The following is a 27,553-nucleotide window of genomic DNA, read 5'->3' as shown; positions in this document are numbered from 1 at the left end:
GGACGCGCCTGCTCTCCTCGAGGGGGGGGGGGGGCGGCCTGCCTGCCTGCCTGCCGCTGGGCGCGGGGGGGGAGAGCGATCCTCGGGACCCTCAGCCCAGCGGGACGAAGCGCCGGGGGGGCTCCGGGGGCGGCCGAGCGCGGCCCGAGGCGAAGAAGGCGAGCGGCGGAGTCTCCCCCGACGGCCCCATCTGCCGCGCGCTGCGCCGGAGGAGGAGGCGGGGGCGGGGGCGGCGCAAGGTGATCCTGAGGAGGCTGCGAGGATGGGCCCGTCTCCAGTTGAGCGGGACCCCCCCCGGCGCAGCCCCCTCCGGGCCGGCCAAGCGAGCGGGCGGGCGGGCGGGCGGGCGGGCGGGCGACGGGGCTCCGGGAGAGGGTCGAGGGCGCCGCTCAGCCGCGCGATCCCGGCCGCCGGTCCCGCTGAGGGCGCGCGGCCCGAGGACGGGGCCCCCTGCGCGGCATCCTGCCCGGCCTCCCGCGGCGGCGCGCCCTGATTGGCTCCGGCGCTCCTTCCCGCGGCCCCGCCCCGCCCCGCCGCCCGCGCTGGGCATTGTGGGGCCGGCGGCGGGTCCAGTATGGCGGCGGGTTCCGCGGCCTGAGCCGCTCCGTCCGAGGGGGAGAGTCGCGAGGCCGCCTTCCTCCGCCGCCGTCATGATGCTGCTGCTGCTGCTGCTGCCGCGGCCGGGGCTGGCGGGGAGCCGCTGGGGCTGCTGCTGCCGCTGGGCTCCGGCCGCCAGGGCCAGGCCTCCGCGCGCCCTGTGGGTTGCCAGGTAACCGAGCGCCCGCGCGGGGCAGGCCGGGAAGGGGGTCGCGCGGAGCATCCCGGTCGCTGCAGTCTGCGCGGGGCGCGCCGGGAATCCGAGCCTTCGCTGCCCCCGCGCGGAGCACGCCGGGAAATGTAGTCTGTGTCGGATGCCGGCGCTGCAGCAGCACCCTGGTTGGCCGCTCTCTCTCTCCCCCCGGTTGGGTTGTGTGGCGCTGACGCCGCTGCCCGCCTGTTGCTGCTGCTGCTGCTGCTGCTGGCACCCCGCCCCCGTGCAGGGCAAGCGCCGCCTGCGCCCCCCGCCGCGGTCGGAACCATGACGCCCCCCCCCGACCCCCCTTGTGCGGAAGGATCCCGAATGCCCCCGGCCCCGGCAGGAGCCCACAGGCGGAGAACGTGGCCACTGGGAGCCGGCCCTGGCTGTCGGGAGGCTCTTCTTCCCAATGTTTTGGGCGGAATCTCTTTTCCTGCACCTCGAACCCATCACTCCTGGTCTCTGCAGCAGCAGCAGAAAACGCACTCGCTTCCTCCCCCCGCCCCCCCACCGCATCCCTCCAGATACCTAAGCATGGCTGTCATGTCCCCTCTTCACCTTCTCTTCTTCAGACTAGACACACCCAGCCCTCTCGGCCTCTCCTCGCAGGGCCTGGACCCCAGACCTTGTTGTGGCTCCACCTAACCTTTATATACAGAAAGCAAGATTTGGGGTGCTGTGTGGTTTCCGGGCTGTCTGGCCGTGTTCCAGTAGTATTTTCTCCTGATGTTTCGCCTGCATCTGTGGCTGGCACCTTCAGAGGATCAGAACATCTGGGGTTTTTCACACTTGGGTATCCAGCCACTCTTCCCCCCAGCCATTCAGAACAGAAATGTTTCTTAATTTTTTCGGCTGTCCAGTGACCTTGGCCTGCTCCTCTTAAGGAGAAAGGGGGTTGCAATGGTTGGCTGGGGGCTTGATGGGTCTGATTGAGGTGGGCTTTCCTGGCATAGGCAAAGCAGCCCGTGGAAACTGTGGCTTCCTTAGCATTGGGGCATATGTGCCCGTCCCCTCCACCTGGGCGCTCAGAGATGCCACCTGCTGGATGTCCCGCCCCCTCTGTGGAGCCCTTCCCAACAGCTGGCCACCTGGCACCAGGGCCTTCTCTGCAGTGGTACCTTGAGGAAGGGACTCCTTCCTGAGATGAAGCTGCTGGTTGCCATCTTGGCTGTGGTTGGGCTGGAGGGAACTTAACAAAGGTGAGAAAAAGAGGGGGCGTGCGGGGATTCTGACCAGCCTATGGGTGCCGGTGCTGGGGGGCAGCATGAGGGGAGGCATTGGCCTCGCTGCCATGTTTGCTTGGCGCTGCAGGCACAGCCATGAGGCCAATGGTACGTCTGGAGTGAGCAGGCTGTGCCAGCCATCACGGTGGTGGTTCTTCTGCTTGCAGGTCCTCTGGCGGCCATGCCAGGCTCTCCCACTTCCTCCGGGCTCCTGACAGTCTGGCGAAGCCGTCCCCAGTGGGGCTGCTGGTCTTCGCTCACAAGCTGTCCCCGCTGGGCCGAGCCGCTGCTGCGTTGTTGGCTGGCGTGGGGGCTGCCTTCCCCGGCAGGGCCTTGTGCCAGGAGGGGGCCGGCGACGGGCCGGCGTGTGTCACCCTGGCTGCAGAGCACCCGCCTGCCTTTGACTGGGCCACCTTCTGGAAGTTCCTGAGGCCGCAGCTGCTGGCACTGACCGCAGCCGTCATGGTGAGAGTCTGCCTGCTCGGCCCCCACCCACGGAGCTTCCAAGGCGGGGCAGGCAGCTGCCCTGACGAGACCCCACCCACCCACCTCCGCAGGCCTAGCCATGGTGTCCTCGGGGGGCTCCGAGTCAGAGAAAGCGGGGGGAGGGGGGCTAGGATTGTAAGGGAACAAAGGAAGAAGCAGCATGCCACGGACCCCCGCGTCACCCACCCACCCCCCGTCCCTCCGCCCTGTGATCTGTCTCCCTTCAGTTCGCCTTCGGAGTGGCTCTCCTCAATGTGCAAATCCCACGGGTGCTGGGGGACGTGGTCAATGTGGTGGCCCAATTCACCTGTCTGCGTGATTACCTGCGCGTGGTGCACCGCCCTGCCATGCGCTTGCTGAGCATCTATGCTCTCCAGGTGGGTGTTTGCCGGGGCTGGGGGCCTGTCCTGGGACTTGCCGCTAAGCCCGCGGTTGCCAGAGACTGGGGCAAAGCCGCCTCTTGGCTGGGCAGGGGTGGCCGACTGATGTGGTGCCTCTTCCATCCACTTCCTCAGGGGCTGTTCACCTTCAGCTACATTATGCTGCTGTCGCGCATCGGAGAGAAGGTGGCCAACAGCATGCGCAAGGAACTTTTCAATTCTTTGATCAGGTAAAGGTGGGGGCAGTTTCCTTGGGAATGCCTCTCCTGGGCGATGCGGGGGGGGGGTTCTTGCCCTTTGGTGAGGGGCGGGATCCCAAAGAGGTCCCAGAGACCACCTGGTTGGCCTGACCTCTCCAGCTGCAGCCCAGGCACACCTGAAGAGGGCCTGAGGGATGCTGCACCTTGCTCCGCCCCAGGCAGGACGTGGCCTTCTTTGATGCCAGCCGGACAGGGCAGCTGGTGCACTGCCTGACCTCAGACATCCAGGAGTTCAAGTCATCCTTCAAGATGGTCGTCTCTCAGGTGAGCGGCAGGAAGGAGCCGGCAGGGGGCAGGCAGGGCTCCTCCGAGGGAGAGCGGGAAGGTGAGGCCACCGTGGGCCTGCGGGGTCTTCCCTTCACTCTTTCGCCGGCTCTCTCTTTCCCCCCGCAGGGCTTGCGCAGCCTCACCCAGACGGTTGGCTGCTTAATGTCGCTCTACTTGATCTCGCCCAAGCTGACGGGGCTGCTGGTGGTGGTGATGCCCATCCTGGTGGGGACCGGGGCGGCCCTCGGCTCCTTTCTGCGCACGCTGTCGCGCAAGGCCCAGGAGCAGGTAGGAAGTGCCCAGGATCCTGCACCAGCCCCCCCACGCTCCCGGAGGGAATGCCGGCTAGTCTTGTGGAAGAGTCCTGAGGGACTCCCCCTCCACAACTCATCCTTTGTAATGTTGCCGTTCCTACTAAGCCTTGGCCCCCTTTTTGTGTCACAACGTATTGCCCGGAGGCCTCTTCACAGACCCCTGGCCTGGAAGCTCCTTGTGGTTGCCCTGGCAGGGCTGTGCTTCATCTTGTGCACCTGTGAAAAAGTCGGCCAGGAAATGAAACTTCAGAATGGCTTTCCAGCCTCCAGTGGAGTTCCATGTGTTTGTACAGATGCTGTCCAGAATTTCAGTTGATAGTAAACATTCTCAGCCCGTTCCTCTGAGGGGATGAACTGTCTTTCTCTAAATCCATTGCACTTAGATTAACTATTTTAAAATACTCCCATTGCGCCAAAGAGGGCACTGCATGACTGAGAAGGGGGGGGCGGGTGCTGAGCCCAGATGATCCAGAGCGCCTCGCAGGCTCCTGCCGTGACGATTCCCTTTCCTCTGTGGACTGCAGGTAGCCAAAGCCACAGCAGTGGCCGACGAGGCCCTGAACAACGTCCGGACCGTGCGGGCGTTTGCCATGGAGAGCAGAGAGATGGAGTGAGTATCGCTAAGGAGGTTTCTGAGCGCTTCTCCCCCTGGGCTGGATGCCCAGGCTCTCCTGGCTGAACGGGCTCTGGGGACGGGAGGCCCCCCCTCTTGTCCGTTTTAGGGGGTACAGAGCAGCCGCTGGCATCATTGGTGTGGGGGGGACGGGGGGAGGCTGTGCCTGCGTCTAGTCCTTGTCCCTAAGAACAGCCTTCCGTCAGTGGGGCAGCTGCCTTCACCGTACCTGGCCTTGCTCCCCTTGTACTCCAAGGGAGCTGCTGAGGCACCCTCCAAGCCCACCGGCCTCCGAGCAGCTCAGGCGCTCCTCTCTGGGTCGACGTGGCGCGTTTCCACCCCCTCTGAGGCTCTGTGGCTGTCAGAGATGCCCTCTTGGTTGAGGGGGGCAGCCTTGGCCATGTGGGGTGCCTCTTGTGGCCTGCCTCGTGGTCCAGCTTGCCCCTGGGGCTGGGGGGGGCCTCCTTGCCCTGCCTCTTCCCCACCCCCTGTCATGTTTTCAGGTCTGCCCTTTCTCCCCCCAGGCAGTACGCTGCAGAGGTGGATCACTCTGGCCGCCTGAACATGAAGTTGGGGCTGGGCATTGCAGTGTTCCAGGGGCTCTCCAACCTGGCGCTGAACTGTGAGTGGAAGCAGAGCTGTGTTACGCCCCCCCCCCACCCTTGTGCCGGCCCCCCCCCCGATTCTGGACCCCTCCCCTCTCTTCAAGCAGCAGCTGCATGCCGGGCCTGTGCAGGTTTTCTTGGGGCCTCACGTTCCTGACTTCCGCAGGGCCGTTGCCCAGAGGAGCCCGGGGGGGCTGGGACCGGAGCCCCCGGCAGAGGCTGGCCAGGAGGGAGCTGGACTGTAGCGGGGGGGGGGGGGTGTTCTTCCCTGGGCCCCGACAGCTGCCTTGTGCAGCAGGGCTGTGGGCGCCTTCTCCCCCTCTTGGTGGAGCTGCAGGCCTGAGCCCCTCCCCCGCCTCTCGCCCCTTCGTTCCCCCCCCCCCACAGGCATTGTGCTGGGCACCCTCTTGGTGGGCGGTTCCCTCATGGCTGGGGAGGAGCTGACCCCGGGAGACCTGATGTCCTTCCTGGTCTCCGCTCAGACGGTGCAGAGGTAAGGCTGCGGCAGGCACCCCTCGCGTGGGGGCGGGGCACAGAGCCCCAGTGCCCGGCAGACGCTCCGCTTCTCTTCCTCCAGGTCCTTGGCCAACATGTCCGTTCTGTTTGGGCAGGTAAGCGGGCCAGGAGTGGCCATGCACAGACGGGAGCAGAGAGCTCGAACGGGGGGAGGTTCAGCCTGTGGGATGGAGTGACTGCGAGTGTTGGACTGGTCTCTGGGAGACACAAGTTCGAATCCCAACTCGTGCCGTGGCACCTTGTTGGGTGACTTTGGGCCAGTCACACTTTCTCAGCCTAACCTGCCTCACAGGGTTGTTGTGAGGATAAAACAGAGGAGAGGAAAATTTTGTAAGCCACTGTGCGTCCCCATTGGGAAGAAAGGCAGAGAATGGAGGATACAAATAAAATAAGTAAACCTGGGTGTTGTGTGCAGTGGGATGAGCCGTCCCCTGACCTTCTTCTCTGCAGGGAGGAAATGGCTTAGACCGGGTGTGTCTAGAGGACCTTCTGTGCCCCCAGTGTGTGCCCATTAGCTCCCTCTCTAAGGTGAGGTGGTGCGAGTGGGATGAGCCTTCCAAGATTCCCGTGGTGTTTGTAATACATGGCATTCTGACACCAGAGACCCTTATAGAGGTGGGAGGGTGCAGGGTTGCGTGTAGCTTGCTCCGTGGGCACATCCAATTCCAAGATGTTTGCTTCAGGTGAGAGCCCCCCACCCCACCCCCCCAGTTGCACAGGCAGGGCTGGAAAAGGCCTCAGATGTGCACAGTCATTCCTTCTGACAAAACCTGTGTTTTTGTTTCTGCTAAACTGGGACGGGAAGGACGAGAGCGGAGGCCTCTCAAAAGCTTCCCTTCCCCTCTCACGTCCAGAAGAGCTCAGTTGCTAAGAGATGCCCAGGAGGCCGAGTACCTGGCCAGGTGCAGAGGGGCAGCAATCGCCCGTGTGTTAAACATGCCCATGCCTCTTTTCCACTGTTCTGCTCTGCTTCCCATCCTGCCGTCACAAGTATCCAACTTTTCTCCTGTGTTGCCTTTCCGTGCCAGTTACCCAACCCGGCCAGGCTACCTGGTGCTGCGAGATTTCTGCCTCTCCATCCCGTCCCACAAGACGGTGGCCATTGTGGGAGAATCTGGAGGAGGTAAGGCTCTTCCCTGGGCTGCAGAGGATGGTTTGTAAGTACCAATTGTACAAGAGCAGCATCCAATGTTCTCTCTTTCTTTGAGTGTGTGTGAGAGAGAGATATATTTGGACTGCTGGGTTTTGGAACAGTGCACTTCTTGATGCAGCTTAAATTGCACTATGGCCACCTTTCAGTTTTGAGATCTCTTCGACATCACAAGTTATTGCAAAGCATTTGCAGTCTCCCCCCAGATGTTTGCTTTTTATGAACCTGACAGGTGTGGGGTCCTCTTTTATCCAGGTAACTGCTGAAAACTCTTTTAACTTCAGCTAATTATAGCCTGTTCTTTAGCGTAATGACTTGAGAACTGGCTTCCAGTATTAAGGCAGTAAGAAAAATGGAAAATAAGGTAGCCCCAACCAAACCGAGAGTAGCCAAGCTCTCTCCAGACACCCAGTCCCAGCCTTGTCCCCTGCGACCTGCCCTTTCCCCTCCTAAAATTATAACTGCCTTAAGAACATAAGAACAAGCCAGCTGGATCAGACCAGAGTCCATCTAGTCCAGCTCTCTGCTACTCGCAGTGGCCCACCAGGTGCCTTTGGGAGCTCACGTGCAGGATGTGAAAGTAATGGCCTTCTGCGGCTGCTGCTGCTCTCCCCGAGTACCTGGTCTGTTAAGGCATTTGCAATCTCAGATCGAAGAGGATCAAGATTGGTAGCCAAGATTGAACGTTCAGACTCCGAGCAGCCCTGCCTGTGGCTTCTGCAGAAGAGTGTAGTAGGTGAGGGATGGCTTTTGTGGTAAATTCACTGTTTCCCCACCCTTGTCCTCGTGCTGAAAATAAACAGGCTTCTTCCGCTCAGACGTCCAGGCCCGTCCCAGCAAGCCAGAGAGTGTCGCTTGTTTGAGAACCACCTTTCCTAGTCAGAAAAATCACAGGAGGCTTTTTAAAAGTCAAAAAGATGAAGTAAAATGAGGTATATTTAAGAACAACAACAATATTTGGCAAAGCTAAAATAACATAAAAACAAAGCAGGGAAGTTTGTATTAAAGGCACCGGATACAACAAAACTGATTTTTATGGCTCGTGCCGCTGTTTCGGTTCAGTTATTTGGAAACTGTTTTCTTTCTTAGCTCCTTAAAATTACATAAACAAGTCAGGTGTGTGAAAAGCTTTTCAATTGTTAAAATAGTTTAAGCTCTTAGCAGTGGCGTAGTGGCTAAGAGCAGTGGCTAAGAGCAGGTGCACTCTGATCTGGAGGAACCGGGTTTGATTCCCAGCTCTGCCATTCAGATTAGCCTGTGTACTCCCACACACGCCGGCTGGGTGACCTTGGGCTAGTCACAGCTTCTCGGAGCTCTCTCAGCCCCACTCACCTCACAGGGTGTTTGTTGTGAGCGGGGAAGGGCAAGGAGATTGTAAGCCCCTTTGAGTCTCCTACAGGAAAGAAAGGGAGGGGGATATAAATCCAAACTCTTCTTTTCTCATTTCTGACAGCGCTACTTTACTTTCAAGTAACAGATGTTTTTACAGGATTGCTCCACACTGCCTATGACAATCTGAACCCAGATAGTCTCAAACACACTAAGGTTTATGAGTAGGATTCTCTTTCTGTGTCCTTGCAGAATAAAATCCACTCCCTTCTCTGTCAAATGCCACAGTCCTTAATAAGCTTTTCCTGCTTATTCTCCTTTAGTGTACTTCCCCCGGAGATAAATAAGTAACCGCTGTGCTTTAGTGCACCACTGCTGTAATTCTAGGAACTCAGAGCAGACTGCTTTTGTCTGCCTGAACTTTTCACCAAGAGAACGGAGCAGTTCACTCTCCAGCCGTCCCTTAGCTCTCTCTGCCTCAGAATTCACAGGACTGACTCAAGACAGGCTCTTCAGATGCCAGCCAATCACAGGCTGCTGTGGTTAGCCCCTTGTGTGCTGCAGCGTTGCTCTTTTACAAGCAGTGAAGTTCTGGAATCCATCACACCCCTCATGCCGGGGTTGTGTGTGTGGTCTGAAACTAACCCCGTGGGAAAATCAAGCTGCGCTTGCACTAAGGCTTATGGTGGGTTCTGCAGGGAGGGAGTTTCACAGGCCAGTCATGTCACAGCTGGGAAAGGCCTCTTGTTGGTGCTACTTGGCTGAGGCCGGTAGCACCCCCCTGGACACCAATCTCCATTCAACCCCCTGTTCTTATTTTGGAGCCTGCACTGGCAAAGAGGCCGGACTGTGATAAGAACAGACCTGGTCTCCTCTCTCCGTCGCAGGGAAGTCCACTGTGGCTGCACTCCTGGAACGGTTCTATGAGCCCACGGCAGGCGCAGTCTTCCTGGACGGGCACGACATCAGCACTCTGGATCCCTCCTGGCTCCGGGGGGAGGTCATTGGCTTCATTAATCAGGTGAGGAACAGAGTCCAGGAAACAGGCTGGAACCTCCCCTCCCCCTGCAGTGTGGGACCGGAGCCGGCTGGGGGCAGCTGCCAAAAGCAAATGGAAGCAAGTGGCTCTTGCAGCAACCTGCAGCTAAATTATAGGGCTTGCAGCTGAGCGCGGATTTGGCAGAGACTGGCGTGGCTGGCTTTGAAGGAGAAGTTGGGTATATTCACCTCTTGGAACACAAGGCCCTCCAGGGGTGGGCAGTTATACAAATCTAATAATAAATAACATAAATAAATAAGACGGAAAACAGCGGCATATAATTATTTGAACTAAGTAGGCCGAGATTCCTGGCTGCCAGAGATGGGAGAGGGTCAGGAGGTGAGTGTGTCCCTTGTGTGTCCTCCTCATGAGTTTCTCCAGGGTACCCGCTGATGCTGTGCGCTCCCTGCACCTGACATCTGGCGCTGCAAGGTGGCTGATCCGGGAGGTGCTGCGTGGCTGGAGAAGGGAAGCCCAAGCTCCCCAGGAGGAGGCGGGGAGGCCGCAAACACCGCCCTGCAGCCGCTGGGGTTCGATCCCCGTCCTGGCTCGGAGGCTTCACTCCTTCTGTCCCCTCAGGAACCGGTGCTGTTCAGCACGTCCGTCATGGAGAACATCCGCTTTGGCAAGCCGGGCGCATCTGATGCCGAAGTCTACGCTGCTGCTCGCCTGGCCAACGCTGACAGTTTTATTCGCAGCTTTCCTGAGGGGTACAACACTGTTGTGGGTCAGTGAGAGCAGGGACACCTGATGGGGAGGGCAGCGCATGGGTCCGGAGGGAGGAAGGAGCTGCTGTGTTCTCCATAGCTTCTGGCAACGTCTCTGCGGGCTCCTCCAGAGTCCCATAATCTGATGACATCACAGCCTCTTGACTTTGGGGTCAAGAACCAATTTTTTAAAACTGAAAAACTCAATTTTCTTTTCGTTGGTGGAGCCTAGAACCAGCAATACGTGCATAACTGAGCACTGAGTCCTCTGTCCTGGTGTCAAGCCCACGAAGCAGAAGAGGCCCTCATGGCAGGAAACCCAGAGCTGGGGCATCCCTGACAGCTGCCTCCTGCTTGAAGACCTTGAGGGAAGGAGTGTTTCCCCCCCCCCAATCCCACTGTCAGATCTCATCCCGTTTATCCCCATTGCAAGTCCCCCCTTCCGCTTTCCCAGGAATTTGTGAAAAACAGCCCCCAGAGCTGAGGCGCCCCAAGGTCAGTGGCAGATAGCAAGAGAGAGCCACCAGGCTTCCTACCCCACGAGATGACAAATGTCACTCTTTTTCTCATAGGACCAGGGTGTCAGAGGAAGTCTAGTTATCTACGAAGCATGCGAAGCCATAAAGATGAAGGAAATAATGCCCCAGATGGCAGTGGTCACATATAGCAGGCTGGTTACATGCAGGATTGGTTTGTTGTTTTAATCACTTACATTGAGCTAGAAATGCATCTCAATCCCATTGATACGATCCCCCTGACACTTGCCCTCTTCCCTGTGTTGACTGAGCTCTGGATCTCTGTGGAAAATAGTGGCCAAAATGCATGGATTTGACCTTGGAGGGTCAACGTGGCTGCTGGGCTGCGCAGTTTTAACCAGGCTGGAGAACTGAGGGCTGAAAAAGCATCCGCTGTCTGCCCACCTCCATCCCAGGGATAGACAGCCACACCCAAAACTGCATTATCCACACTGTTTTCTTCTTTCTGAAAAGCAGGTGCTGGGGATGCTTTGGGGGAGGGGGGGAGGGGAGAAAGGTCTAGGGAAAGTCCAACCTCCCTTTTGGAGGCCTGATTTCCCAGAGCTCAGTGCCAGCTCTGAACAGTTTTTATTGCTGCTTCTGTGCCTCTGCTGAGGGGGGAAGGGCCTCCATGCTGCCCCCCTAAAAAGCTGCCAGGGGGACGAATGGTGGCCTGTGCTGGTGCCACTGCCTCCTCTAAAGGAGCAGAGGGAGGGGGAGGGCAAGCAGCAGCCTTCGCCCTTCCTCGAGCAGGGAAGGGGCCCTGCCTGCCTGCCTGCCTGCGTTCCGACCTGTGCCCTCTTCCCACCCGCAGGTGAGCGTGGGGTGACTCTGTCCGGAGGGCAGAAGCAGCGAGTGGCCATTGCCCGGGCGCTCATCAAGAACCCCTCGGTGCTGGTCCTGGACGAGGCCACCAGCGCCCTGGATGCGGAATCGGAGCGCGTGGTCCAGGAAGCCCTGGATCGGGCAGTGGCCGGCCGCACCGTCCTGGTCATCGCCCATCGACTCAGCACCGTGCAAGCTGCAGACCTCATCGTAGTCCTGGCAAAGGGCTGCGTGGCGGAGGTGAGATTTGGGGGTGCAGAGTTGTGAAGGGTGGCGGTTAGGGTTGGGGACAGGCTTGCTGCGCTTGGTTGGGGAAACAGCCCAGGACTTAGAAGCCACCCCCAGAAAGCACAAAGAGGCCGGGGGGGGGGGGGGCTGGCAGGCAGTGGGGGGAGGACCGGGCAGCCCCTCCTGCCACAGCTCAGCTGCAGAGCACGGCAGTCAGTTCCCCTCCAAAGTGGGGGGGCCACCTCTCCCCCCCCCCCCCGCAGCAGAAAGGGGCAAAACCACCGCGCGGGGGTCACGTGAGCCGCCCCTGCTCATCCTTGGCAGCCCTGTGGGGGAGGGGGCGGCGAAGGCCTGCGGTGGCCTCCCTGGCAGGGCTGACGCTCCTCTCCCCCCCCTCCCGCCCTGCTGCTGCTCCAGGCCGGCAGCCACGCAGAGCTGCTCCGTCGCGGGGGCCTCTACGCCCAGCTGATCCGCCGCCAGACCGAGGACGCCGCGGGAGACCGCCGCCCCGCCCCCGCTTAATAAACCACGCCTCCCGGGCCCGCCTCCTTGTCTGTGTGTCTGTCTCCGGCGTCCTGGCGAACTACAACTCCCGGCGTGCCCTGCGCCCCTGCCCTGACTCCGGCCCCGCCCGCCCGCCGACTCCCCAGGCCCTGGGCGGGTGGTGGCTGCGGCGGCGGAGGGCCACGAGGCGGGCGCGTCTGGGGGCGGGGGGGCTGACTGCTCGGCCGCCCCCCGGACTGGAGTCGCCCTTCCGCCGAGCGTCCGTCGTCGCCCCAGGATGGCCGAGGGGCTGCCGCCGCCGCCGCCGCCGCCGCCGCCGGAGGACGAGGGGGTCCCGCTGGGCGCGCCGCAGGGTGAGCAGCCCCTCCCCCGGGGCCGCGGGGGGGGGGTGCGGAGGCGCCCCTGCTCGGTCGCTGTCTGTGCGCGGGTGCTGAAAGGGGGCGGGGCGCGGGAGTGGCGTCGCCAGGGGAAGACGCGCGCCCTCCCTCTCGGCTGCTCTGCGCCTACCCTGCAGGGTGGTTGGCAGGCTGGACCAGAGGCGTGGGGAGGGGCCTTGTGAGCCTTCCTGGCTGCGCTCCGCCCCTGCCGCCGCCGCCGCCGCCCTCCTCCTCTCCCAAGAGGCCCAGTTCTGAGGGAAGCGCTCCAAGCCGGATTGAGACCTGGAGGTCGCCTGGGCTCCCTCCCTCACGAGTGCACCTTCAGACTGCACTGAGAACCCAAAGGCTGGGCAGTTGGGGGGCAGGAAGGACCATGTCGAACAGGTGGGGGTCCTGCGGGAAAGTTGAGGGGGGCAGGGAGGAGGGGGCTGGTGGTGGTTCTTGTGCTTTTTGGACAGGATGGGGTTATAAACAAAGTATCCCCAGTGTTTTGCAGATGTCACATGGGGGCCAGCAGCAGAAATGCCTCTCAAGAGCAGAGCAGTTGGTTGTGTCAGCAAAGCAGGGCCCCAGGACAGCACACGGCAACGGAGGTCTCTTCCACAAGACGGGCTTCATTATTTTGCGGTTCTCTGACAAAGCGCTTAGCCAACAAATGAGTGTCACAAGTACACACAGTAGGCTACACTCTGTATTCAAACGTCCACCAATCAGGTGACAGGTTCTTGTCAGCTTCTCAATGCACATGGAGCTGAGTCAGCTTTTTTCAAGGCTGTGCAAACGTCAGATAGATCTGACAGCCACCTCCTCTCTGGGGCCACCATCCCAAGGGGAGAAGGGCCAAGCCCAGGATCAGGGCCCGCTGGCTCACATCCGTCTTGCACAGCGTGCCTCTGTGGCAGGAGCCCAGCTCTGCTGAGGCCTAGCCCTGGAGAGAACGTACACCTTCCTGCAATGCCCAACATTGGCACCAATGCCTGGGCACAGCCGTGAGCCCTTTCAATCAGGAGTCCTTCGCCTCCTGGTTCTTCCATTTTCACTAAAAAGATGGGTTTGAGTCCTCACAGAACTCCAATTTGTGCAGCAAGGAGGTGACAGGACAGAAAAGAAACTAAAAGGAAAAGCGCCCCCCCCCCGCCCCCCCCAGGGATAAAGGCTGCACCTTTCTTGTGAAGCTACCTGGAATCTCAGGGGCCGCCCAATCCACCCCTCCCCCTTGGGGCCAAAGAACTGCCCGTGTGCCCTCTTTCCGTGCTATTTCCCCACAAGTCTTCCTTTGGGGTCTGCGAGAGAGCCAAAGGGAGGCAGCTCCACCCCTTCACCACCTGGCCACAGAATGGGAGCGCCTCCCAGAATCCGATCTTGTAGGATCCTGGCAAGCACTGGGTGGTCCACCAGAAACTGGACAGTGATCCAACTGTCAGCAGAAAAGAATTTCTCGGTGTCAGGGATTCTGTGTCAGGTCAGGGGCATGTTCTAGGACTGTCTGTGGAGGCCTCACAGGGGGAGGGAGCCCTCTCCCCGTTCAAAGAGATGGGCAGCGGGCCTTTGTGCAGAATGGCTTTTCAGGGGAAACACCAAATCTCTCAAGTTTGGATTCTCTCCGCCTGAAGCCCGCAGAGGGGGAAAGCCAGGCGGTGGGCGAGGGACCGTCTGTCTGCTTTGGAGATGCAGAACCGCCTCAGTGTTGTTGTTCAAGTTTTTGACCCTCCCAGAAGCTCCGGGCAGCCTTGGCGGGTCCCCTGTGCTTGGAAAGTCAGCTGGCCGTGGATCACCCAGCCAGCATCGGAGCTGCGAAGGGATCGGGACCTGGTTTTCTGTGGAGTTGGTCCACCACTGGTTTCCTGGTGTGAGGCCCCTGGCTCCACCATGTTTCCCTCTTGGGGGGAGAGGCAGAATCAGGCCAGAGGAAGATTTCAGGAAAGCCTCTCTGGGGCAAAGGCAGGCCTCGGCCGTGCTGGGGGCAGAGGAGGAGCCGGTTCCACAAAAGGCAGAGCAGGAGGGCCTGCTTGCCTCAGCTTCCCGTGTCCAGGAGCATCAGAGTCATCTTCTGTGTCTCCTGCCTCCTTCTCTTCCACTACTGGCTGGTTTGGTACACTCTGTCTGGAAAGGTCACAATCAGAGGATCTTTGGAAGCTGTGCAAATGGGAAGGGGGCTGTGGCCACGCTGGCCCCACTGTATGTGCCCCTGTCCCCATGACAACTGCTTCCCCCGCCTTACTCCCCACAGATGGTTTTTTCTGGGGATAGTAGCTCGGATGCTGTAATATGTTGCCCAAAAGTACTTATGACAAGCTTTCATTTAAAAAAACCCCTGTTCACTGCAGAGTTGCAAGGGGGGAGGGGCTGGTTGCACATTTTTCTTTATAACTCTGCAACCGAAAGGGCTGGAAACCTACTTTTTTAAAAAAAGAAGGGGGGAAACCTGTGAAGTTGGTGTGTTGTTTTAATAGATTGTTGTAATCTTGCAAGGCCAAAGGGTTGCAGCTATTACGGATTTTAAAAAAAATAATTCTGAAAAAAGCCATGGGGGGTGGCCCCGTGGCAGCCATGGGTTTACAAGGAGAGCTCCCTCTGTGGATGTGTGTGGGGCGGCAGTGGGGGGATGGTGGCTTTGTCCTGCTAGGGGGGCCAGCCACACGAAGGTACCTGCTGCTCAGGGGACAGGGGGCAGCCCTCGCAGCCCAGGGCCACCTTGTGTGAGGTTTCTCTGGTTCCCCTAAAGCTTCCCCCATCTCTGGGAGCTGGATGTGCGCTGTCGGGGCGTTCATCCTGTGCTGGACCAAGAAATCAGTAGTTGCGCTCTTGGGCCTCCGCGTCAAATGCTGAAGTCCTCCGCAGGGCAGTTGCCCAGTTCCTGGGGAGACTTGCAGCCAAGTGTGTTGTGTTACGCCTGGCAGCAGCACCAGTACCCACCCTGGGAGCCCCTCTCCCCAATCCCAGGCAGAAGCAAGCTGGCTGAGGGGCTCTGCACATGCTCCAGGGCATGATTAGACACACACACACAGAGTCAGGTTCTTAAAATGGTAAAACTGCTTGGAAAACGCTGCAGGGGGAATCTTCCTGGAGGCCAAAAGAAACTCGGGCAGAATTCACACCTTGCCTTATTGTTTCGGCGGCTGAGTCAGCCCCACGCCGCCGCCTCTCCCACGTGGCTCCTGTTTTGGAACACTTGCCTGGTGTGGCTGCCGACAAAGTCTGGGTGACTCACCTGCAGTTTCACACAGCCGTGGAGCGGAGCGTGGTGCTGCCGTGTGTGACCTCGCCCTCTGCCGTGGGAACGCCGGGAAGGAGTTCGGTCACGCAGGCAGGCAGGCAGGCAGGCAGGCAGGCAGGAGGGGGGCCCACCAAGGCTGCTGGGATGGAGAGATGGAGCCAGTAACAGGTGAGGCAAGCAGAAGGGGGGGGGGCGATCTGGCATGTCCCCAAAGGCAGGTGAAGAGGAAATGGGGCCTTGGGCAGGGAGGGGAGTCCCGGGTGCCATCTGGGGGGTGTTCTTGGGGGACAATAAGGGTGTGGGGACGGGCCTGGGAAAGTTTGACGGCATCCCGCAGTGCAGCTCCAGGCTGGTTCCCACACGCAGGCCCATCGCTGCACAACTACAGACCTAGGGTGTTGTGGGTTTTTCGGGTTGCATGGCTGTGTTCCAGCGGCATTCTCGCCTGCAGGCGAAACGTCAGGAGAGAGAATACTACTGGAACACGGCCATACAACCCAGAAAACCCACAACACCCCAGTGACTCCGGCCGGGAAAGCCTTCGACAATAAACTGCAGACCGGGCTTCCCACCAGCTCAGCATTCGGCAGAAGCAGCGTTTGTGGCAGCCGGGCCAGAACTGGAGCGCTCCGGCACAGGAGAGCTTTTTGGCGATTCCAGCCCAAATCTGTGCATACAAACTCAGGGGCAAGTGCCCTGGCAACGGCTGCTTCGTGGTATTTTTTTTGGGGGGGGGGGGTGTTAAGGTTCCTAAGAACAGGCTGGGAAAACCTTCGAAGGGAGAGAGAGAAGATCACAATATTTCCCTTTTTAGGTCTGAACTGAAACCTTGGAAGAGGTCCCTTTTCAGCAAACAACAGGCTCCCCCATCCGCCACGTGCCCAGGAAGTCCCTGTCCCAACTGGGGGGGTGGGTGGGGGGCATCTGGCTGGCAACTCCTCCTCCTGCTGCTAGTCCAGCCCCTCCCCCTCACTCCCAGGCCGATCCCTGAGGGAGGGGCCGGTCACAGTTTTCTGGGAAGATTGTATGGAAGAGGAAAGCATGTCTCCCCCCTCCTCAAAATCAGTTTTGAATGCAGTAGTGAGTTTGGGGGGGGGGGTTCCTTGATTTTCTCTTCCTTTTGCTCCCCCCTCCCCCCAAGCCCATGCGGGCCTCTCTCTGCTGCAGAGGTGAGTCAGGGTGCCGGAGGCGAAGTCACACCTTCAGGAGCCAGGTGGGTGGGGAGGCGTCCCTCTGCAGCGCCCCCCTCCCTCCAGCCGCACGGGCGGGTTGGGCTTGTTTGCCAGGAAAGGGGGCTTGCCAGATGTTGGGGAGGGGCAGCGCTCCCGCCCTGCTTCTGGGGCTGGAGTGGCAAGCCACCGTTTGGGCAGGGGGAGAGGCAGGGCCCCCTTTCCTATGTGCTGGAGGTGTCTGGGGCAGGCCTGGCTTCCCCCAGGAGGGAGGTGGCCTTTGGGCTTGGGGGACCTCCTGGGCGGGTGGGAAGCTGCTCTTGGAAGAACAGAGGTCTCTGTGTCCAGCCTTTCAGGGGGCCAACCCCACAGGGCCCAGGCCAAGGGAGCTCCCAGCGCTGCCTCCGAGCACGGGGCTCTGGAGATTGGCTCCCTCTGGAGAAGGCGCATCTCTTGACTCCTGGGGGCTAGTAGCTGCTGGCCGGCCTCTGCTGCTCCAGGAGTTTAATGAAGAATGTCTGGTGATCACAGAGCTCACAGAAAGAGAGAGAGGGAACCTGCTCGGTCTTCTTTCAGAGATTTCAAGAGAGCAGGTTCTGCCGGAGGTCAGTGGGGAAGCCCACCACCCCCTGCAGGCCGTGGCTCAGCGTCTCTCTGAGAGAGGCACCTAACTGCAGCGTTGGTGAGCTTCAAACTCAGCCTGAGCGCGGCGGCAGGGCACAAGTACCCCTCACAGAGGGCAGCAGCTGCCCCGATCCTGCCAGCTTTCCAGACCCTGTGGGGCTGGGCTGGGCTGGATTTGGGCAAGGCCTGTCTGGCTGGTCTGGCTGGTGGACAGGGTGGCTGAGACAGTGAGGGGGAATAGAGTTTGTGCAGAATGCCAGGGGCCTGGTGTGGCGACAACTGAGCCTGCCGGGAAGGGGCCCTACTTTGCATTCTTGTGCCTTTGGCCCTGGGCTGCCGCTGTCCTGCCCTCGGGGCTTGCGGGGGGGGGGGGAGGGACATTGCCTGCAAACTGGGCTCCAGGGCAGGGCAGAGGAGGGCTCCACAGGGTAGTTCCAGCACCTGCCCCTTGAGGCGAAGGGAGCATCTTTGAGCTTGCAGAGCGACCCCCAAAGCTGTTGGCTGCAAGTCCAAGTCATGTCATCTGGGCTCAGAGAGGTTGGGGCGGGGAGGGGCTTGATGTCTTCTGGAGAGGAAGTCCGTGGCACACTCGAGCGTGGGACGGGCACAGGCTGAGCGTCTTGGCAAGTCTGGTGTTTTCTCTCCCCCTCCCAGTCTGTGCGTTCACCACAGCTGATCTGGAGAAAGAGGACGGCCTAGAGTGGGCCCGCGAAATGGAGGCGGACAGAGACATCTGGGAGACAGAAGCAGATGTGGAAGGTATCCTGCTGCCAGATGTGCCAGCCAAGGAGGCTGCCGGCAGCCCAGGTACAGAGAGGCTGAATGGAGGCCCCAGAGTGACCATTGTTTGGGTAGGGGGAGGGGTCAGGAATCTGGTTGGATGTGGACCCGCCATGTGGCCCACAGAAGAGGCAGGAGGGAGCAAGGCTGGTGGGGGCAGCCGTGGGTTCCTGCAAGGGGGGGTGCTTCCTGAAGCCCACTCCCCGCTGTTGGCAGGGAGGGAAAGAGTGAGCAGGCTCTGTGCTGCTGGCTCACGATGCTCGGAGTGGGCAAGAGGGCCAAGCGCCGTCCAGCAGCCCCCCCCCCCCTGTTGTTCTACTCCGGCCTCCCTCCCAAACTCCCTGGGGAGCCTCAGGCCAGAGACCGGACCGGCTTGCTGACAGGGAGGCCGACGTGGGATTGCAGGGCGGTCATGTGCGGGAAGTGCTCTGGACCCAGAATGCAATGGGCTCCCCTTGGCACGCAGCCCCTCCAGGCAGGATCTGCTGTTGCTGGCTGGCCCAGCCTGCCTTCCTTTGGCGGGGCTTCTGCCCCCGGTGCCCGCCGGCTGCCTCTGCCCTCTGCTCCAGCCTGCTCTCTTGCGCCTGCTGTGCCGCCCTCTGCTCACCCGCTGGCTTCTTTTTGCGCACTGAGCATTGGAGGCAGGGATGGGTCCCGCCCTGTATCTTGTGCAGCATCTGGCACTCTCGGGGAGAGGCCTGCCACATCTGGGAGAGAGAGAGAGAGCGTGCACGCCCACACTTGGCCAGCCGCCCTAGCAGATAAGACTCCCCTTCGTTTGGCAGCCTGCTTGGAGCAGGAGGCACGGAGCAGGAGCCAGAGGGCGGCCAGCAGAGTGGGGCCGAGTCTGCCCTGGCACAAGCCCTGCGGGGGTGGGGGGTGGGGGTGTGACAGAAGTGTCTCTGCGGTGCCCAGGCCAGTGCAACATCTCTTGTGCCGCTGCTGCTTGCCCCCCAGGCTGTGAAGGCGCCAGCCGACCCGCTCGTCCTCTGTGGGATTGCTCGGTGGCCCCCGGAGCCTGGCGGGGCCAGTGCACCTGGCAGTGCTGGCACCAGAGAGTCTTGGAGCACCTGGAGCAGGAGAGGACCTCCAGAAGCCCCTCTGGAATTGCTCAGGTGAGCAGATGATGGGGGGGTGGGGTGGGCTGCTTAGACACGTGCTGGAGAGGGGGCAGGAGAGCAGCCCCAGACTGCTGCCCAGCATCAAGCACCACTTTGCAAGCTCTGTTATCCGTTCTGACAGAGCAGGTGCACGAACATGGGACGCCACCGGGAGCTCACGTGACTCAGGAGCGATGGCTGGGGCGGGTGGGGATCCTCCTGGAGATGTGGAGGCTGCCTTTTTCCTCTGGACAAATATCTTCTGTTCCCTAATTGATGTTCCTCAAAGCGCAGCCGATTGTACCTGCAGGCCGGTCCATGAGGGAGGGGCTGTGGGCGAGGGGCCTCCTCCTCCTCCTCCTCCTCCACTGGCTCTGCTCAGCCTGGCAAAGAGGGGCCCTGAAGGCCTGCAGAGTTCCCTTCTGGGGGTTCTGCGGAGGGTCTGTCGGAGGTGCTCCCCCAGGGAGTGGACGTCCTGCGTTCATTGGGTGGGCTGCCTACGAATGGCGTCAGCTGGGAGAGGCGCCTTCTCTTTCCTTGGGTGGGCCCCAGTCAGTAGCACAGCTGGACCTGTGGGAGGGGAGGAAGCACAGCAGCCCCCCGCCCCCAACACACACACGCACACACACTCTGTCCTGCTGGGATCGCACCTGAGGACGGTCAGCCCAGAACTTCCTCCTCTGGAATGGCGACCAATCCTGTGGGGGCTTCTGTTGCTGTTGCAGGTAACCACGGAAGCAGCTGGTGCCGAATGCGAAATGCCTTGTCTTTCAGGTGACGTTTGAGGACGTGGCCGTCTATTTCTCCCCAGAGGAGTGGGCGGAGCTGACCGCTTGGCAGAAGGCCCTTTACTGGGATGTGATGAAGGAGACTCACACCCTGGTGGGCTCCCTAGGTGAGGGGGCGGGGAGAGTCCTGGCTGGGTCCCTGCTGGGCCAGGTGGCGTTTGGGCCGGGGTTGGGCGGTTCCTTGGGGAGCAGGAGGGCAAAGACTTGCTTCCTCCTTCCGCTCTGGCCCTGGCCTCGTCTGGTGGGAGAGACCCCTCTGCTGCTCCTGCGGGGTCTCTTCTTCCCCTCTTTCCTGCTAAATCTAGGGGGAGGGACGGGCACCCTCTCCACCCTCTGCTGAATTTCCTTCACTCTCACCCTTGAACAGTATCCGAGCGTGATGACCAGCCGGAGGTCCTGGGCCGGATAGCTCGAGGGGAGGCCCCTCCTTCCAAGAGGTTTCTGCGGAGGGAGAGGAAAGCTGCCCCCCAAAACCTCGCCCACCGCCGTGGTAAGTGAAGCTTCCGTGGTCCTGCATCGCCTTGGGAGGCGCAGGGGCAGTTGCTGAGGGCGGCCGGTTGGAATGCTGCCTCCTGAGCAGCCCCTCTGGACTTGGGGGAGGGGCGGGGGGGTCCCTTCCTGTGGGCTGGCTGCTCTGTGGACCCAGCAGCGATTGGCCTAGAGCCGTGGTGGCAAACCTTTGGCACTCCAGATGTTATGGACTACAATTCCCATCAGCCCCTTCCAGCATGGCCAATTGGCCATGCTGGCAGGGGCTGATGGGAATTGTAGTCCACAACAACTGGAGTGCCAAAGGTTCGCCACCACTGGCCTAGAGGAGCCAGCCCACCTTTCATTTCCACACCTTGTTCCTTGATATGGCTAAGACAACTTATGGGTAAACAGGTCACAGCAACCGGGGGGAGGGGCCCTCTGGCAACCACCAACCCCCCCCCCCCCCAATCCCTTCCTCTTACATACGCATCACCAGAGTCCCAGCCTTGACCACAGAGGCTTTCTTGGGGGGAGGGGTGTCATGCGTTGTGCTCAAGGGCCGGCTTCGCTTCCTCCCTGATAGCCCCCCCCTCCTTTGTGTGGAACAGTTTCCAGGGACTCTGCTGCACGGGCGGAGGAGGCGGGGGCTCAGCCAGGAACAGCAGAGCCCGCCGGCAAGAAGACGGACTCCAAGGGACCACGGATGGGGTCTCCTGCTGGCCCCTGCCCCGGTGAGTGAGGCTGGGGGCTTGTGGCGAGGCTGATGCCAGAGTCCCCCCACCCCACCCCACCCGCAGGCTGTTCTTCCTTGAGGCGGCAACAGCTGTAACCTGTCAGGCAGTGGGAGAACGCAGGCAGGCTGCTCAGAGATTCCCCCCCTGTCTGCCACCCCCTCCCTTCTGTTCTTGTGGGGCTGCAGCTCTGAATCACCGGTGGAAGCCCAGCAGAGAGGGAAGGGGGGGCCTCGGGGGTGTGGGCGGGGCACCCTGCTTGAGGCTGACTCCTCCCCTGAGAGTATTAAAACCAGGGCTGGCAAAACAGATGTTGGGGAGTGTCAGATGGGCAGATGACCGGGGGGGGGAGGGCAGTCAGATGGGGCATCAGAGGTCGGGACAGGGGGGGGGGCATGTTGTCAGACCCAAGGGCTGGCAAGGCCACTGGGGCAAAGCCACTGCTTGGGAGCTCTGGGATTCCTCTGCCATCTTTGCCATATGCTGGAGCATAAAGAAATTCCCTGGATGGAACCAAGGGGTGGGGCAGACTGCAGGGCCCCAGGGGGGACAGCGGGGGGGGGGGGTTCCTGGCAAGTCACGTCCAGGCGCAGCTCTCCCTCCGGCCCATCCTGGGTCCACTGACTGCCCCGTTGTTCATGTCCTTTCCCCAGAAAACCCGAAGTTTTGCATCCAGCCTGAAGAGAAGGTGGGGAGCCCCAGGGGGGCACCCCCCCATGACTGCCGGGACTTCGGCCAGAGCTTCCCCGAGAGAGAGGTGCTGCGTCCTCCCCACGCGGCTCCAGTCGCGGCCCACTCTTCTTGGCATGCAAGCGCAGGCCTGCCCTGCCACCGAGCTGCGTGGGCGTAAGTTCTTTGCATCCTACCCGGAAACCTGGCCGCCCACCAGGACTCTCACCGGCCAGAGCAGCAGCAGCAGCAGCAGCAGCAGCTCTTCACCTGCATCGACTGCCGGAGCAGCTTTGCCTACGAGGAGCAGGAGGCGGGGCGGATCCGTGGGCAGCTGGCCCTCGGGAAGCTCTTCAAGTGCCTCAGCTGCAGCTGCAGGAGGCCCCTCGCTGTGGACCAGAAGCCCGACGCCCTCCTCCACGGCTCCCTGCCCTTTGGCCAGCCGGACGGTGCGGACTACAGGTGAGAGGAGTGGGGCAGGGCTGCAGATGGGGGATTTCGGGGAGTCTTTAAGAAGCGTCTGAAGGTGAAGGACAGGGCACATTACTCGCAGACCAGGTGCTCGGGAGCAACAGCAGCTGCAGAAGGCCATTGCTTTCACCTCCTGCCTGTGAGCTCCCAAAGGCACCTGGTGGGCCACTGCGAGTAGCAGTGAGCTGGACTAGAGGGACTCTGGTCTGATCCAGCAGGCTAGTGCTTAGGTTCTTAGGGGTTGTATGGGGGGGGGGGGGGGGGTTAGGGTTAAGCCACAGGCGTACACGGGGGTTAGCTTGTAGACCCAGGGTAGAAAATCCAGGTGGGTCGGTCTATAGAAGGTAATTGGACCCTTCATAGCCAGAGGCAGGTCTACCTCTGAATAAAAGATGTTTGAGACGAGCAATGGGGCAGAGGGGTGGCTTTCAGTCCCGCTTGCCTGCTTCTCAGACTGGCCACACGTCACGCTGTAACACTCGTCAAGCTTGGGGAACAAATCTGAGAAGGAAACTGCTCTGTGTGTTCTGTGTGAGGGGAGTTTAATTCTATATGAACAGAGGAGGGTTGTCCGTGCCAGAGGAGGCCATGGCTGCAGCCCCCACCCCTCGCTTGGCTGCAAAATAGAGCAGGGGCAGGCGGGGGGGGGGGGAATGCTGCCCTTCCAACCCCCTGGTATCACATGGCAAAGAGGCATCGTAGCCATCGCCCCTTCCCCAGGACACACAGCAGAGCTCCTCTGGCCAGGTGGTCTGAACTGCCCGGGGGCGGCCTGCTCTCCCTTTTTGTGTCTGCAGCCACCAGAAAGCCCTGGACCAGGTCCGTCAGCGGGCGGCTCACTGGACGATCTCTGAGACCAAAGCCTTTGTGGAGCTCTGGGGGGACGACCACGTCCAGACGGCGCTCTACGACAACTACCGCAACGAGGTGCAGTACAAGCGCCTGTCGGACAATCTGGGGAAGCTGGGCTTCCAGCGCAACCTGGAGCAGTGCCGGCAGCGGGCCAAAGACCTGCGCAGGGGCTTCAAGGAGATCCAGGACGGCCACCTGCACTCCAACCGCGCGCGGCAGACCATGCCCTTCTTCGCCCTCCTGGACCGCTTCCTGACGACCAGCCGGGGACTGGTGATCCCCAAGGTCTGTGCCAGCCGCGCCAGGCAGAAGGGCCGGAAGGGCAGGAGCCGGAGGGAGCAGCTGCCTGGCGAGCCGCCGTTCGTCCTCATGCTGCCCTCCCGCAGCTCTGACTTCCACCAGCTGCCTCTCCCGGACCAGGAGCGCTACATCCGCACCCTGGGGCTCCACGGCTGCCAGGGCCCCGGACCTGGCCAGGAGCATTACAGCCAGGCGGGGAGCGCTCCAGATTGCAAGGGGCCTCTGCCCAAACCAGACCCCGTGGCGGCCCCTGTGAGGGTGGCTCCCAGCTCCCAGCTGCCGAGGAAGAGTGAATCCTCACTCCCCTGGGCCGTGGGTCTCCCTGACTTCCCGCTGCCGCTCCCAGACCCAGATGCCTCTGCTGTATCCAGCTGCCTCCAGCACCAAGAAATGCTGCTGGCTCCCATCAACGGGCTGTCTGCTGCCAGCAGCCTCTGGCAAGAGCTCGCTTCCATGGCTCCCGAGTGCCCGGCCAGCACCGCAGCACAGGAGAGCACTCCCAGTAAGTGGCTCTCAGGAGGCCTGAGTCGTGGCCGGGCCTTGATAGAAGCGGCATCAGCTGTGCTCAGGCTTGTGTGGGGCAGGGCGGGGAGAAGGAGGGGGGATCCCAGGGCAGCCTCACTCTGCACCCCCAGGCCTTCCTCCTTGGGAACGAGGGCTCTGCACCGAATTCCCAGGGCCTCTGACGCATGCGTCCATTTCCTTCCAGAAAAAGCCTCTGCTTGTTTCTTCCTGCAGCGCATCACAACGCTGCTTGCACATTTTTACTGTGTTGGAGGGGGGAAAGTTTGCTTCCTTCGGAGGTTTGCTTTTGGGGATCCTGGGTGTGCCGGTCTGCCTTGCTGCCTTTTGTCCTGCATAGATAGACAGTAGGAACACCTGAATGTGCCCGGAGGCGGGGGGTGTGTGTGTGTGTGTTGTGAGAGAGAGAGAGAGAGAGAGAGAGAGAGAGAGAGAGAGAGAAACTCCCTTAGAACAAGGATTTCCTGGAAAGCACCCTGGTAACCAGCCATCACAACTCAGGAATCCCCTGAGAACATCTAGACTGCTGGGAAGATATCCTTCTAGCTGACAGAACAGAAACCCTAGAAAATACCTTATAACTAGCTGTGTAGCTCCCGTGCTGTCTAGCACAGAGGGTCGAGAAATATCCCAGAGGAGTAAATTCTACCAAGTAAAGCCACAAAATGTATTTGTAAAAAAGTTTATTATTGGGCGGGGAGGAGAGTCATTGGATTCAGAAATGAGGTGGGAAAAGGGCAGAACGGATTACGGGGGGAAACGCACACAGCAAGGGGATGTTGAAAGAAAAAGGTGGCTGAATGACTGACCCTTCGGTTGCTTTCTGCCTCTCAGCCTGGCACCCGGGGAAGGCGCCCAGCTCCTCGGCAAAGCGTATGCGTGACCTCCGCTTGAGGCGCAGGAGGCAGCGGGCGGCGATGGCTCGGCTGCTGCTAGGGGCCAGCTACCGCCCCAACGACCGGACGGTATGGAGCAAGACCCGGAGGACAGACTGGTGGGACAAGCTGCTCGCCGGCCAGCCTGACGAGGGCGCGTGGGTGCGGCACTTCCGCATGTCCCGGGAAGCGGTGCTGGAGCTGGTGGAGGAGCTGCGGCCTGTGCTCCAGCGCGAGGACACCAACATGCGCGCCGCCATCCCCGTGGACAAGCGCGTCGCCCTGACGCTCTGGAAGCTTGCCACCTCGGACAGCTACAGATCTGTCGCCAACCAGTTTGGCGTCGGGGTGTCCACCGCGTCGGTCATCGTGATGGAGGTGTGCGAGGCGATTCATGACGTTCTGCTGCGGCAGGTCGTCCAGCTGGGAGACGCGCGAGCCGTCGTGGAAGGCTTCGAAAGGGTCGGCTTCCCCAACTGCCTCGGGGTGGTGGACGAGACCCACATTCCCATCCTGTGTTCCCCGCACGGAGCCTCCGCCTACATCAACGGGAAAGGCTTGGTCTCTATGGTTCTGCAGGCCCTGGTGGACAGCGCTGGCCGGTTCATGGACGTGTACACGGGGTGGTCCGGCGGGATGCAGGATTCTGGGCTGCCGTGGGGCTCCCCCATCTTTGAGCGGATGGAGAAAGGGACTTTTGGTCCTCAGACCACCCGGGAGATCGAAGGGGTAGCCATCCGCCCTGTGCTGCTGGGAGGGCCCGCTTGTCCCCTGAGGCCGTGGCTGATGAAGCCCTACCCCAACGCCGGCAGCAGCGGGCCCAGGCAGCACTTCAACGCCGTCTTGAGCAAGTGCCGCATGGCCGTGACCTACGCCTTTGAGAGGCTGAAAGGCCGCTGGCGGTGCCTCCTCAAGCGCCTGGACGTGGCCGAGAAGAACGTCCCGCTCGTGATCGTCGCCTGCTGCATCCTGCACAACATCTGCGAGAGCCGCAACGAGGCCATGCAAGACGGGTGGGAGGAGGGCCTGGACTACACGGACCTGCCCTCCGCAGCCTCCGAGAGCCCCGGCAGCTTTGCGGACACGGAAGAGACTGGGGCGGCACACAGCATCCGCGAGGCGTTCTGCGCTTTCTTCGAAAAGAGGCGGCAGGATGAGGAGCTGTGAACGGGGGGGGGGGAGACCCTGTATGTGTGTGCGTGCTATAACCCCCCCCCTTCCTAGGTCTGACCTCACTCAAAAGGAGGGGAGGGGGAGGGGGCACGGGTTTACTCAGGTTACATCTCCCTTCTCTGGCCTCACTTCACAGGGGAAAGGAACAGTCCGCACCTCCACAAAGTTCCCCTTTTACCGGTTTCACTGTTTGGCCTTTTATAAACCTTTTATAAAATCTTCTTAGCTTCAGGTCGTAATCATTAATCCTGAGTCTCTTCAATAAACATTTTCCTTCATCCAAGGAGTCACAGAATCATAGAATAGAATCATAGAGTTTGAAGAGACCCCAAGGGCCATCAAGTCCAACCCCCAGTCATGCAGGAATCCACAAAGCACTCCCAGCGCGTGATCATTCAGACTCTGTTTAAAAACCTCCAAAGAAGGGGACTTCACTACTCTACGAGCCAGCGTATCCCTCTGTCTAACAGCGCTGGCAGTCAAAAAGTTCTTCCTAATGTTGAGGTGGAATCTCTTGAATCCATTACTCCTGGTCCCGGTCTCTGGAGCAGCAGAAAACAAGCTTGCTCCCGCTTTGACATGACATCCCTTCAGATGTTTAGACATGACTATTATGTCAATCCCTTAACCTTCTCTTCTCCAGACTAAACACACCCAGCTCCCTAAGTCTCTCCTCGCAGGGCATGGATTCCAGACCTTTGACCATTTTGGTCGCCCTCCTCTGGACCCGTTCCAGCTTGTCAATGTCCTTCTTGAATTGTGGTGCCCAGAACTGGACATAGTATTCCAAATGAGGTCTGACCAATGCAGAATAGTGGTACAATTACTCCCCTCAATCTAGACACTATTATTGATGCATCCCAGAATTGCATTGGCTTTCTTGGCTGCCATATCACACTGCTGACTCATATTCAGACTCCCGGATCCCTTTCACGTGCACCGTTGTCAAACGCCAGGTGTCACCCATCCTATATCTGTGCATTTCATTTTTTCTGCCTAAGTGTTGAATCTTACATTTATCTCTATTGACGTCCATTTTGTTTGTTTTGGCCCAGCTCTCTAATCTGTCCTGGTCATTTTGAATCCGCCCCTGTCCTCCAGGGTATTAGCTACCCCTCCTAATTTGATATCGTGCAAATTTGATTAGGATGCCCTCTATTCCATCATCCAAGTCGTTGATAAAAATATTGAATAGCACTGGGCCCAGGAACCCTATGGCACCCCACTAGTCACTTCTCTCCAGGATGAGGATGAGCCACTGCTGAGCACCCTTTGGGTTCAACCAGCCAACCAGTTACAAATCCATCTAATGCCGTGGTGGCAAACCTTTGGCACTCCAGATGTTATGGAATACAATTCCCATCAGCCCCTGTCAGCATGGAATACAATTCCCATCAGCCCCTGCACCAGCAATTGGCCATGCTAGCAGGGGCTGATGGGAATTGTAGCCCATAACATCTGGAGTGCCAAAGGTTCGCCACCACTGAAAACAGATGCATTGTCTAGTCCACATCTTTCCAGCTTACTTGCAAGAATATCATGGGCCACCTTGTCAAAAGCCTTACTAAAATCTCCAGGAGAATGTGGCCACCCCCACCGAAGGTCCCTGCCGCTTCCACCCCATTAATCAGGTTATCGTTGGTTAGGAGCAGATCTGAAATAGCCGGTCCCCTT

The 27,553-nt window shown here is 60.2% G+C and overlaps 2 protein-coding genes across 2 annotated transcripts; both read left to right on the top strand.

Annotated features, from left to right (window-relative positions):
• Nucleotides 1-69: 69 nt before the first annotated feature.
• On the top strand, nucleotides 70-11,795 carry ABCB8 (ATP binding cassette subfamily B member 8). The gene is made up of 16 exons (XM_048510532.1): nucleotides 70-769; nucleotides 2,187-2,484; nucleotides 2,733-2,882; nucleotides 3,021-3,115; nucleotides 3,304-3,409; nucleotides 3,539-3,700; nucleotides 4,251-4,336; nucleotides 4,864-4,961; nucleotides 5,332-5,437; nucleotides 5,522-5,555; nucleotides 5,911-6,143; nucleotides 6,489-6,583; nucleotides 8,827-8,960; nucleotides 9,558-9,705; nucleotides 11,015-11,265; nucleotides 11,671-11,795. Exons 1-16 carry the CDS (start codon nucleotides 651-653, stop codon nucleotides 11,773-11,775), a joined length of 2,220 nt encoding a protein of 739 aa, XP_048366489.1. The 5' UTR covers nucleotides 70-650; the 3' UTR covers nucleotides 11,776-11,795.
• A 5,239-nt stretch (nucleotides 11,796-17,034) lies between these two features.
• LOC125440671 lies at nucleotides 17,035-26,100 on the top strand. Its single transcript, XM_048510531.1, has 9 exons — nucleotides 17,035-17,125; nucleotides 17,799-17,951; nucleotides 18,882-19,039; nucleotides 19,799-19,919; nucleotides 20,180-20,302; nucleotides 20,895-21,017; nucleotides 21,869-22,148; nucleotides 22,955-23,811; nucleotides 24,666-26,100. The coding sequence occupies exons 1-9, from the start codon at nucleotides 17,035-17,037 to the stop codon at nucleotides 25,871-25,873; spliced, it is 3,114 nt and encodes a 1,037-aa protein (XP_048366488.1). The 3' UTR covers nucleotides 25,874-26,100.
• The last annotated feature ends 1,453 nt before the right edge of the window (nucleotides 26,101-27,553 follow it).

Source organism: Sphaerodactylus townsendi, linkage group LG11 (assembly GCF_021028975.2).
Source record: "Sphaerodactylus townsendi isolate TG3544 linkage group LG11, MPM_Stown_v2.3, whole genome shotgun sequence".
In the NCBI taxonomy this organism is placed as follows: Eukaryota; Metazoa; Chordata; class Lepidosauria; order Squamata; family Sphaerodactylidae; genus Sphaerodactylus; species Sphaerodactylus townsendi.
Note: the sequence above shows the minus strand (reverse complement) of the source record. Positions and strands in the feature narration are given on the sequence as shown.